The sequence below is a fragment of the Lepus europaeus genome, chromosome 5, assembly GCF_033115175.1.
Source record: "Lepus europaeus isolate LE1 chromosome 5, mLepTim1.pri, whole genome shotgun sequence".
Lineage (NCBI taxonomy): Eukaryota > Metazoa > Chordata > Mammalia > Lagomorpha > Leporidae > Lepus > Lepus europaeus.
In genome coordinates, this window is record NC_084831.1 from 102,827,289 (window position 1) to 102,840,685 (window position 13,397).

Here is a 13,397-nt window from a genome sequence, read left to right on the forward strand (position 1 = left end):
AGGGGCCCAAGCACTTGGGTTATCTTTTGTTGCTTTTCCCAGGCCTTTAGCAGGGAGCTGGATGGGAAACAGAGCTGTCAGTACTGGAACCAGTGTCTTACCCTGCTACACCAGAGCGCTGGCCCTTTTATTTTTTTTAAAGATCTTTTCTTTTTTTAGAAACAATTTATTTTTATTTATTTGAAAGCAGAGTTACAGAGAGGGAGAGACAGAGAGAGAAAGAGCAATCTTCCATCCACTGGTTCACTCCTCAAAAGGCCACACCAGCCAGGGCTGGGCCAGACGGAAGCCAGGAGCCCAGAGAGTCTTCCAAGTCCTCCCACATGGGTATCTGTATCTACTGAATACTCCTAGACTTCATTTCTGTGGGGAAGCACCCAATTCAACAGCCTTGAACACCAAGTTGGAATCTGTACTTTTTGCCAGGCTTTTTATAAATCACCTTTCACAATATATACAATAGAATGCTCTCCAAATCTTGGATAAAAGTGAGAAGATACACAAAAGTTATGCAGCTTTCAAGTTCTAACAGAACTTTAGAAATTTAAGAAACTGACAATGAGGTTCCATCCATTGGACCCATTTCCTCCAAGTCAACTGGAAAAATAACAATCTAAACTGAAAACCACAGACTCTGACAAACAGAGTTTTAGGTGTCAAGAGGTCTTTATTGAAATAATAGCACAGTTACACTTCTAATACCCTTTCCACTTGTGTACAATAGATTAAAAATGCTTGCTACATACAGTGCACAGACAGTTCAATAATTAGAACCAAATACAACTGCATTTGAAATAAATAAAATAGCCTATTTAATAATTTAAAGTAAAATTACTGTACAATATGAAAATAAAGATACATAATGTTAGGATCTACAGTGCAGTAGAAATAAAATCATTATTCTGCATTACACAAAACAGTGCAAAAAAATCCAAATAGGCTTTTGGAGTGCAAAGTTTAAAATTTCCATTTTAAATTATCATGCAGACATAGCATTTCAAGCCATGCTGTGGTCTATGGCAAAGTTTTTAAGAGGAAAAATGCTAGCCAGTAACTTTACTGTACCATCAAGTGTTGCATCACTTAACTGCTGCTGCTCTGCCTCTACAGTACAGTTTGGAAGGGAGGTATCTTGTTGCATTCAAAAATTTGAAATTAACAAGTTTCTGGGGCAAACACATTTACCTTTTAGCCTGAAACAAAATTACGTGACAAAACAGTAACCATATCCCTGGGTTTAAGAGAAAAAAAAAAAAAAAAGGCCTGTACCACATAATAAACTAAGAAGCAGTTTTCCATTCATCTTTAAACTCCATAATAATCCTGAAGTGAAAACAACCATGTAACTTTTGAGAGTTATAAAATTCTGACCTCTAGAAGACAGGTGATATAATATGGGATTGTGAGAAGAGTAAAAGTAATTTCTGAACACCTATGTTTAATCTGGGTAGAACTTGGTTGCATTATGTAGTAAGATACTTAAAGTAATTCAATTCCAATGTGTATATAAAACTGTTAATTAGGCAAAGAACAAGGAATGCATTTAATACTAAACCATAAACACATCGTCCACCTTGACTTGGAGCACACACCGACCGCACAAGAGCTCTTCGGCAGACTTTGGCAATGAGACTACACGTAGCAGGTCACAGCAGCACGAGCCACATGGAAGACGGAAAGCACTGCAGAATAACACCACCCAACACCTCCTATCAACGGGATACATGGCAACAAGGGGCCTCCTCGTGCTCTGGGACAGTCTATGTTCTTCTGAGTTGTAATTTTCCCAATTCAGTAGTCTTAGGTCTCTGTGCTTTCACTGCACAGACGGACATGGGGTGTACTCTACCCGTTGTATGTCCAGAGGGTAACAGTTCTGTCTGCAGAGGACGACAGGAAGGAAAGATCCTGGGTGTGCCATCTGCACTGAATCACTTTGTCCTTGTGCTCCCCTACCACCATAATAGGAAGCTGCTTGGTAAGATCCCCTGAATTAAAAAGGAAAAGAGATGTTGATTTATAATACAAAGTAAGCATACATATAAAGTTCACAAATTTCTTCTTCCTTTAAGATTACAGTATAAAAAATCTTAAAATTCTTTTTTAATTTATTATATATGTATTTTTAATCTTATTAAAGGTATACAAGTTTCATGTATTTCATATACATATACATATACATATACCCTCATATACATATACATATACCCTCCCTCCTGCCCATGCTCCAACCTTTCTTCCTCTTCATTCTCCTATTCCCACTCTTGATTTTTACAAAGATCAATATTCAGTATACTTTATACTCATAAGGTTAATCCTACACTAAGTAGAGAGTTCAAACTCTCTAACAGAACACATGAAAGAAAAAAACCACATTGAATATGCTGAAAGGTATCCACAGGGATGGTCACTGATGACCTAGTCACACCGTAGTTTGAACATGTACACACAGCAGCATTCGGCACGGCTGCAACTCCCTCCTTGAAATGCTCTCCACTGGATTCCTTCCCGACTGCAGTGCCACTCCATCTCAGCCTCCTTTGCTGGTTTCCCTCGTCTTCCTGACTACAGTCTGGTGAATCCCAAGAGCCAGCCCACAGATTGATTCTGTTCTCTTCGTATCATACTTCCTACATAATTTCATCCATCACACTTGCCATTTATAGAGGATACTTCAGAAAGCTCATGGAAAACAGAATTAAAATATATGTTTGGGGCCAGTACTGTGGCATAGCAGGTAAAGCTGCCGTCTGCAGTGCCAGCATCCCATATAGAACCAGTTTAAGTCTCAGCCGCCCTACTTCCAATCCAAATTGTATATATATGTATAAGCTTATCTGGTGAAGAAATTTAGTCTATGCAGTTTGTCTAGAATATGCCTTTCTATGAGGGTTTTTTGTTTAGTTATTTGAAAGGCAGAGTTACAGAGAAGAGGGAGAAACAGAGAGATCCTCCATCCACTCGTTCATTCGCCAAATGGCCACAACGGCCAGAGCTGGGCCAGATGGAAGCCAGGAACATCCTCCAAGTCTCCCATGTGGGTGCAGGGCCCACCACTTGGGCCATCTTCTGCTGCCTTCCCAGGCCCATCAGCATGGAACTGGACTAGAAGTGGAGTAGCCAGGACTCAAACCAGCGCCCATACGGGATGCAGGCATTGCAGGTGGGGCTTTACCTGCCAAGCCACATGCAGGCCCCTTCTATGAGCTTTCTGAAGACCTCTCCCGTACTTGTGATTCGTACATGTGTTACGTGTTCTACATGAATTCTCATCTGAGCTCCCTCCTCATATCCAGTCACTCAGCATCTCGCTTGATCTCCTGATTCTAATTTTAAATTTAACTTGCCTACAACCAAACATGATTTTGTCTACATCTTTTCTCCTCTACCTATCTTCCTCCTCCCAACTAACGGCACCCTCTAGCTGCTCATGCCAAAAGCCTAGGAATCATCACGGATGCCTCTCCCCTCACTTCCCAAATTAATCCAAAGTATATCCCAAATCCAGCTGCATCTTACCACTGCCAGCTCCGCTACCCTAGTCCAAGTCACCATCATCTCTCAACAGAACTACAGGAGCCTCCTCACTGACATACATACTTTTATTTTTGCCCCATTACAATCCACTCTATCTGTGGAACTCATCTAAAAATGTCACTCAGATATATCATTCTCCTGCTTAAAATCTTCCAAAGGTTTCATATCATACTTTTTAAAATGCCTACATTTCATCAGCTGTAACAAATGTACCCCTCTGGTGGGGGATACTGATTAGCAGAGGAGGCTACTCAAGCGTAGGACAGGGGCATATGGGAACTCTACCTTCCTCTCAATTTTTGCTATGAACTTAAAACTGCTCTGCCTACAAAACCTCACCTCTGATTTATCCTCCTGTTGCTTTCTTTCTTGGTTCACTAGCTTCCAGCCACTCTGCTTCTTGTAGTGTCATAAATGGACCAAGTTTTGTTCCTACCTCAGCATCTTCATACTTCCTATGCTCATCTCCTAGAGACCTGGCATGACTTGTTCCTTCCCATCCTTCATGTATCTATGCAAATGGCATTTCTAAGACAGACCTACTCTATCCTATTTTTTATAGACACACACACAAACACACACATCCAAGTCTCTGTCTTCTACCATGCTAATTTTTTAATAGCACTTACCAGTTCCTCAAAATATTTCAATTATTGTTTTTTTAAAAGCTGACTTGTAAGATATAAATACTATCCAGGCTAGGGTCATCTGTCTTTCTCTATTTGGCATATGGTAAATATCTTCTTAATGAATGTTAAAAAAAAACAAAACACTACACAATAAAGACATGATTATACAAATTGTACACCTTTTTTAAGAAGGTCATAAGAGTATATAAACCCACCTAATAGAGTGTAATAATAAATGTTGATTTTTAAAGATAGTTTACAGAAAATGAAAAACAAGATTTCACTCTGTTTAACAATTTTCTGTAAAATAATTTTCTGTAACACTCTGGCATATAGTCTCAGTAAATACTATAAAACTAAAATTTTAAATGTTGTATAGTCATGCCAGATTAACAACAACAACAAAAATCTTACTAAGGAGAGACTAAAAATAAAGAGGGAGGTCAATCTCAGTCACCTTGCAGGTCTGTCACTTTTATTTTCATGTCATAAGAGCCTGTTAGCAAGTAGTGAGCTCCAGGGGAGAATCGCACAGAGCGGACGTCACTGGAATGCGGGTGGTAACTCTGCACCATTCTTCCTCCTCTTATGTCATATAACATGCAGCTAGAGTCTTCTTGACCTGTGGCTAGGAGACGGCCACTGGGATCTACAGCTACAGATGCCACGGCACTGCCTGGAATTGGGAGGAAAAGGGAGGAAGTGAGAAAAGTTTCAATGTAGAAAATCTAGATTGTTAAGTAGCTAATTATATTCACTGAACAATACATTAATGATTTAATGTAGTTTATCAATACTGTTCAGTTGTGGAAAAATCCCAATTAACAGTCAATCAAAGCAATCAAAGCAATATTCTATAAGGAATGAAAAAGTCCATTTTTTTGCCTTTTGAAAGAACCCCCTGGAGCAGCATTATCTGCAGTAGGTGAGCCTTAAGAGAAATCACCTTTCCTAATCCAGTGTTCTCAATGTTGGGGAAGTGTTCAGAAACCCTTTTACCCAGCTTAGAGTCTACTTGGAGGAAAAAGAAATTTAAGAACAAAATACATTTTGGGACAACAATGTAGGAAATGTCCTAAAGCAACACATGATTTACCACCAACAAAAACTGAACGCAAAATAAGAGCTGAGTCCAAAGGCCACACCTCAACTCTATCATACATTTTCAATGGTGTCACTAAAACCCCCAGAACACAAAATGAATCTTACAGGATTAAAACAATTCTTAAGCATTAACAATTGTTTGTAGACTCTGCAAAGCTCAATTCTATAAAAAAAAAAAAATCTTATTTCTTAGAATTTTTCTTATTATGCCAGTTCAAGTCCCAGCTGCTCCACTTCCGATCCAGCTCTCTGTTATGGCCTGGGAAAGCAGAAGATGGCCCAAGCGCTTGGGCCCGTGCACCCGCGTGCGAGACCCAGAAGAAGCTCTTGGCTCCTGGCTTCAGATTGGCACAGCTCCGACCTTTGGGGCCAATCTGCCTCTCCTGATCTCTGTTTAACTCTGACTTTCAAAAAAATAAATAAATCTAAAAAAAAAAAAAAAGTAAGGTCAAGTAGCTCAGCAGGGTAACCTGAAGTTGAGACATAAAAGGCAGATTAGGGCTAGACCACAGAGGACCTTGATGCCAAAATGTAGAGTATAGCTTTGTTCCCAAAGACAGTGAAGCATCACTCTAAATTTCTCATCAAATGAATTACATGATACAAGCAGTATCATGGGTAGATTAATCTAAATGAAAACTGTTTCAAATTAAAATGGAGAGATGAAAGATGCAGACCACTGGAGTATAAGACAGAATGAGAGAATACAGGCCTGATGAGGAAAGGCAGATTTCAGGGGCAAAAAAGCTGAACGATGGATCAACAGCCATGGGGGACAAAAAAAGGATGTGAAAATGAGTTCCAGATGTCAAACACAGATGAATGACAAAATAAGCAAACCACGATCCTGTCCCAGTTGCCCCTCTTCCAGGCCAGCTCTCTGCTGTGGCCAGGGAGTGCAGTGGAGGATGGCCCAAGTGTTTGGGCTCTGCACCCCATGGGAGACCAGGAGAAGCACCTGGCTCCTGCCATCGGAACAGCGCGGTGCGCTGGCCGCAGCGCGCCAACCGCGGCGGCCATTGGAGGGTGAACCAACGGCAAAAGGAAGACCTTTCTCTCTGTCTCTCTCTCTCACTGTCCACTCTGCCTGTCAAAAATAAAAAAAAAAAAAAAAAAAAAAACAGGGAAAATGGGAAGAAAAGCAGATTCACAGGGAAGCTGTTGAAGTGGTTCAGTTGAGAGATAGTGATGACTTATCCCAGAGTGGTAGCATAATGATAAAAACAAAGCTAGATTTAATTTCTGAGGCTAAAAGAACAGAATTTAGTTATGGATTGGATACTGGAAGAAAGGAGAGAAAGGATCCAGGAAGATTCCAGGGTTTCTGGCTTGTATGAGGGTGGGTGGTGTCACTTATATGAGGGTTATTTTTGTTTGGGGAAAGAGGTCATGAATGAGTAGTTTGGGACTGGCATTATGGCATAGCAGATTAAATGCTTGTGATGCCGGTATCCCATATGAGCCCAGTTTGAGTCCCAGATGCTCTACTTCTGATCCAGTTCCCTGCTAATGCACCTGGGAAGGCAACAGAAGATGCCTGAGCTTTGAGTGCCTGTCACCACATGGGATACCAGGATGGAGTTCCAGGCCCCTGGTTTTGGCCTGGCTAAGCTCCAGTCATTATGGCCATTTGAAGAGTGAACAAGCAGATGAAAGATTTCTCCCTGTGTCTTTGCTCTTCGTAACTCTGCCTTTCAATTAAATAAAAAAAAATAGTAACCAGCTTAAGACATGCTAAGTTTGAAATATCCTGTACAATCAAGGAAGGAGGTTAGAATGATCAGCCTACCATAAGAATACACTTGAGCTAGAGAGAAAAATTTAAGGTCTTTCCGCATACAAGTTATGGTTAAAGCTTAGGAGATGAATACAATCATCTAAAGAAAGAGGCTGGTGCCGCGGCTCAATAGGCTAATCCTCCGCCTGTGGTGCCGGCACACCGGGTTCTAGTCCCGGTCGGGGCGCTGGATTCTGTCCCGGTTGCCCCTCTTCCAGGCCAGCTCTCTGCTGTGGCCCGGGAGTGCAGTAGAGGATGGCCCAAGTGCTTGGGCCCTGCACCCCATGGGAGACCAGAAGAAGCACCTGGCTCCTGCCTTCAGATCAGCACGGTGCTGGCCACGGTGGCCACTGGAGAGTGAACCAACGGCAAGGGAAGACCTTTCTCTCTGTCTCTCTCTCTCACTGTCCACTCTGCCTGTAAAAAAAAAAAAAAAAGAAAGAAAGAAAGAAGGAAGGAAAGAAAGGAAGAAGGAAAGAAAGATGGAAGGAAAGAAGGAAGGAAAGAAAGAAGGAAAGAAAAAGAAAGAAGGGAGACTAGAGTTCCGCGTCCTATGAAATAACAGAAATGCCAACCTTAAGAGGCTGAGCAGAGGAGGAAGAGCCAGCAAAGGAGTCATTATCCAGAAGGGGGAGAAAGAAGAGTAGAAAGCCCAAAAGAAAAATGGAAGAGTTCAACTGTGTTGCCTGATGGTGAAAGTTGAACTTCATTGGTGATGCTGAAAAAAGGCAGCATGTTAGAGTGTTGCGCCAGGAGTTGAGCTGGAGTAGATTTAAGACTGAGGGTAAGGAAACTGGTAACAATGTGAGTGGGAAAGACTCTACAGAGACACCTGAATAAGAAAGAGCAAAAATTGGAGAGCTGGGAGGAGAGGAACAGTTAAAAGCCAGCATGGTGACAAAATGGGTTAAGCTACCCCTTGTTATGCCAGCATCCCATACTGGAATGCAGGTTTGTCTCAGCTGCTCCACTTCTAATTCAGCTCACTGCTAATGCACCTGGGAAGGCAACAGATGATGGTCTAACTGCTTGGACTCCTACCACCCATGTGGGAGACCTGAATGAAGCTCCTATCTAAGGCTTGGCTCAGCGCTGGCTGTTGAGGCCATCTGGGGAGTAAATCAGGGGATGGAAGATCTCTGTCTTCTCTTTCAAATAAATAAATCTTAAAACAAAAACTAGGATTACAAGCCTGCTATTTAGAAATATGGAAATAAATACCAAAGGAACGCTGCTGTGGAAGTTAAAAATGGTTGCCTCTGGGGCCAGTGCTGTGCCCTAGCAGGTAAAGTTGCTGCCTGCTGTGCTGGCATCCCATATCGGTGCCAGGTTCAATTCAAGTCCTGGCTGCTCCGCTTCCCATCAAGCTCTCTGCTATGGCCTGGGAAACAGTGGAAGACGCCCCAAGTCCTTGGGCCCCTGCACAGCAGCTTCTGGCTCCTGGCTTCAGATCAGCCCAGCTTTAGCGATTGAGGCCATTTGGGGAGTGAACCAGCAGATAGAAGACTTATCTCTCTCTGCTTCTGCCTCTCTGTAACTCTGCCTTTCAAATGAATAAATAAATCTTAAAAAAGAAAAAAAAAAAAGGCCGGCGCTGCGGCTCACTAGGCTAATCCTCCGCCTTGCGGCGCTGGCACACCGGGTTCTAGTCCCGGTCAGGGCGCCGGTTCTGTCCCGGCTGCCCCTCTTCCAGGCCAGCTCTCTGCTGTGGCCAGGGAGTGCAGTGGAGGATGGCTCAAGTGCTTGGGCCCTGCACCCCATGGGAGACCAGGATAGGTACCTGGCTCCTGCCATCGGATCAGGGCGGTGCGCCGGCCGCAGCGCGCCGACCGCGGCGGCCATTGGAGGGTGAACCAACGGCAAAGGAAGACCTTTCTCTCTGTCTCTCTCTCTCACTGTCCACTCTGTCTGTCAAAAAAAAAAAAAAAAAAAATGGTTGCCTCTGAGAAACATGCAATGAGGCAGGGGGCAACTCCTAGAGCAATGCTCTTTTCCTTAGTAGGTCTTATTGAACCATTTGGTTCTTTAAACTATGTTACAGATTAATTTGATAACAACATAAACTAAACTTTAACACATCAAAGATCCCATATTTATATATATTTATACCTGTAAGTACATGTGCATTTATATTGAGAGAGATATGGACATAGATGTAAGTATATGTGCATATATGTGTGTATTAACAGATTCAAATTTACTGTAACAAATCATGTCAAAATCTGAATTGAAGTGTAAAAGAATAGAGTGGATTTTTGTGCAATGATTAAGATGCTATTTGGGACTGCAGCATTCCATATCAGAATACCTGGGTTCAAGTCCCAACTCTGCTTCCAATCCAGCTTCCTGTTAATTCATACCCTGAAAGGCAGCAGCGCTGACTCTAGTAGATGGGTCTCTGCCACCAACGTGGGAGACTTGGATTAAGTTCCTGCTTTCTAGCTTATGCCTGGCCCAGCCCTTGCTGTTGTAGGCATTTAGGGATTGAACCAGAAGATGGAAGACCTTCTATGTTTCAAATAAAATGAAAACAAAAGTTTTTTTTAAAAAGTATGACTTCACTGAAATAAATTCTTATTAAAAAAGAAAAAGAGGGCTGGCACTATGTATGGTGGGTAAGGCCACTGCTTGCAATGCCAGCATCCCAAATGGGCACCAGTTTATGTCCCAGCTACTCCACTTCCATTCAGCTCCCCACTAATGTGCCTGGGAAAAGGAGAGGAAGAAGGCTCAGGTGCTTGGGCTCCTGCTACGCACATGGGAGACCTAGAAGACGCTCCTGGCTCCTGGCTCTGGCCTGGCCCAGCCCTGGCTATTGCGGTCATCTGGGGAGTGAATGAACAGATTGAAGATTTCCCCCTACAATCCCCTGTTAACTCTGACTTTCAAATAAATAAATAATTAAAGGACAGGGGCTGGCACTGTGGCACAGTGGGTTATATATGGGCTCGAGTTCGAGTCCCATCTGTTCCACTTCCAATCCAGCTCTCTGCTAGGGTACCTGGGAAAGCAGCGGAGGATGGCCCAAGTGCTTGGGCCATTGCACCTATGTGGGCCACCCAGAAGAAGCTCCTGGCTCCTGGCTTCAAATTGGCACAGCTCTGGCTGTTGTGAACCAGCAGACAGGAGATCTCTTTCTCTTTGTCTCTACCTCTCTCTGTAACTCTTTCAAAGAAATAAAATAAATCATAAAAAAAAAAAGAAAGAAAGAAAGAGAGAGAGAGAGATTAGAGCAGAGAACAAAGAAAAACCTGGCAAGCCGGCGCTACAGTGTAGTGGGTAAAGCCGCCACCTGAATCATCAGCATCCCATATGGGTACTGATTCGAGTCCCGATTGCTCCACTTCCTATCCAGCTCTCTGCTATGGCCTGGGAAAGCAGTAGAAGATGGCCCAAGTCCTTGGACCCCTGCACCCATGTGGGAGGCCCAGAAGAAACTCCTAGCTCCTGGCTTGGGATCAGCACAACTCCAGCCATTGCAGCCAATTAGGAAGTGAACCAGCAGATGGAAGACCTCTCTCTCTCTCTCTCTCTCTCTCTCTCTCTGCCTCTCCTCTCTCTGTGTAACTCTGACTTTCAAAATAAGTAAATAAATCTTTAAAAAAAAAAAAAAAAGAAAAGAAAAACCTGGAGTCACCAAGCTAAACAGTCGCTTGCCACACCAGCATCTCATATCAGAGTTCCTGGTTCAAGTCCTGGCTGCTCTGCTTCTGATCTAGCTTCTTCCTAATGTGCCTAGGAAGGCAGCAGATCATGGCCTAAATACTTGGGTCCCTGTCACTCATGTGGGAGACCCAGATGGAATTCCTGGCTCCTAGTTTCAGCCTGGCCTGGGCCTGGCTGTTGGGGCCATCTGGAGAGTGAACCAGTGGATGGAAGATCTCTCTTACTCTCTGTCTTTCCCTCTTTCTGACCCTCTTGCTTTTCAAATAAATAAATCTTTAAGAATAAAAACATACCAGTTCCATGAAATGTTGTGCCAACAACACGAACACAGCTTGGTACTCGAAGATCCCAGAATCTAACAGTCTTATCTTGGGAACCGGATGCAATCATCCAGCCACTCCAGGTATAAAGTGCTAAAATGTGCCCTATAAAAGATCACATACTTACTCATTACTGTGGAAGAATACTTTTCTATACATATTTGAAATTAAGTACACAATACCAGACAAGTGATGATCTAATTAATCAAATATACTGTAAGATTTTATTCATGCATAGTGTTTTCATAACGTACATTTTCTATGAACTTTTGAAAAATCTTCATTTGCATGAATGTAAAAAATTTTGATGTCAAAATAAACATTTTTATATTTAATTTCCCTTCAATTTGAAGTTTCTTGTATAACAAACAAAATGACAATTTTCAAAAACATTAAAATTCAGTAAAATGCACACCATCAAGGGGTAGGTGTTATGGCACAGAAGTTTAAGGCCCCTCTTAGAACACCTGCATCTGTCAGAGTGCAGGGTTGAGTTCAGGCTACTCCACTTCTGATCCAGCTTCCTACTAATGCACCTGGAAAGCAGTGGATGATGACTGGAGTACTTGAGTTCTTGTCAAGCACATGGGTGACCTGGATGGAGTTCCTAGCTATTGGCTTTAGCCTGACCCAGCCTAGGAAAATGCAGTAAATCAGCAGAAAGAAGATCTGTACATCTATCTCTCTTATTCTGCCTTTCAAATAAATTAATCTTTTTAAAAAATGCACAAATCAAAACCATGTTGAAACATACTCAATCTTTCTTTTTTTAACTCCCTCACTGCAGTAGGCTTTTTCAGTATTTCAAGACATCACTTAAAATTATGGCAACATTTCTATGGAGGAATCATAGGATTCTGGAATTAGATTATCATCTTTATTGGGGTCCTAAACTAAGTTTTGCCACTTAGTAGCCTTATTATTTCGTTAAATAATTTTATCCTTTTGGCTTCACTTCATAAATAAAATCAGGATAAAACTTGTCTCATAAATTGGTTGTGAGGAATGAATTAAGGATTTATGTGTATAAGTAAAAAATTTAGCACACAGGGGAATATCAATATTAGTTATCATTACTGTGTTATCCGAAGTTCACAATCTAAATATCTGAAATAAATGTCTTCTATCTTGAAAAGATCAATTTTGATGAAATATACTCTTTAATGAAAATAACAAAAGTGCAGGTTGAATAAAAAGAAATGTAACACGACACTTATTACATACCAGTATGTCCGCTCAAAGCATGGAGGCCCTGTCCTCTTTGACAATCTGTTGTATAAATGTTACAATCGCCTGCTCCAGCACTTATTAGAATAGCTCCACCACTTTCTGGGCCTTCCATAAATGCCAAGTCTCTAATTGTCCCATCATGCATACTAAATTCCAGGTCTGGTCCTGAAACAGCAATAAGAATTAAAAAAAAAAAAAAAATGCTGCTCAACTGACTGTGATAATTTGAGATTGCTAAACTGCCTCAAGATTGACCAAGTATACTGGTGTAGTTCAGTTTGTTTTCATTTAGGGATTCATGATATAATCAATTTCACTTTCTGAGCCAAAAAGCCTTAAAGAAATCAAAACACTCAGTTATAGTATCCCTAAAAAATTTACATAGTTACTTTGTGTTTTATTCCAAAAATATAGGAGAGATATTCTACAGAAATTAATAGAATTCTAATTTGATAATTATTTAAAAATTACTTTTCTGATAATGATTTTATAAAGCTCAGATACAACCTGGCCAACTATAAAAAAGTTATTAAATAAAAATAATGCTTTACTGACATAACCAAATGATTAGAACATAAAAAATTTCTTCTTTAAATTTACACTCTTAGATTTCATTGAAGACAACACAGAGATAAACCAAAGGGAAATATAACATGTACACTGGTAAGCCAGTTACTGCTTACATACTTGGGCCCTACCTGTTGCATTACAGGTCTCAGCATTGAAGGGCAGCACTTTGACGTATTTGTCATTTGATCCTGTAGCTAGTAACTGTCCACAAGGACTCCAAGCCACACAGTAAATGGATCCTTTATGATGTTTATTCCTTTTAAAACGTACCACTGGCTGTTTAGGAGTGTCATGTGCACTGAGAAGAAAAATTACAGGAACATACTTCAATTCATAGGCTATGATTATTCGTCAGGGGCAGAGTAAAAAGTGTTTAAGATAAAAGGCTATTAATAGTTTTCAAAATCATAGAAAATAAATTTAAAGTATACTTAAAATCCAAAAGGTAAATTATAAACCATTATCACACTAACTCTAATTTCAGATCATATAGGAAATAGAATTTATGACAAAACTATTTCTCATATTTTTATGGAATTTTTAACTCAGACAAAAATAGAAAAG

At 41.2% G+C, this 13,397-nt stretch overlaps 1 protein-coding gene across 4 annotated transcripts in view; it reads right to left on the reverse strand.

Annotated features, from left to right (window-relative positions):
• Window positions 1-658: 658 nt before the first annotated feature.
• Window positions 659-13,397, reverse strand: part of WDR47 (WD repeat domain 47) — a 77,215-nt gene continuing 64,476 nt past the window's right edge. For all 4 annotated transcript variants that reach the window (XM_062191875.1, XM_062191874.1, XM_062191873.1 and 1 more), the window contains exons 11-15: window positions 12,962-13,131; window positions 12,258-12,428; window positions 11,007-11,138; window positions 4,624-4,842; window positions 659-1,988 (exon numbers count right to left, since the gene is read on the reverse strand). In XM_062191875.1, the coding sequence (XP_062047859.1) occupies window positions 1,846-1,988; window positions 4,624-4,842; window positions 11,007-11,138; window positions 12,258-12,428; window positions 12,962-13,131 (835 nt within the window). In that variant the 3' untranslated portion in view covers window positions 659-1,845. The remainder of the gene's footprint in view (window positions 1,989-4,623; window positions 4,843-11,006; window positions 11,139-12,257; window positions 12,429-12,961; window positions 13,132-13,397) is intronic.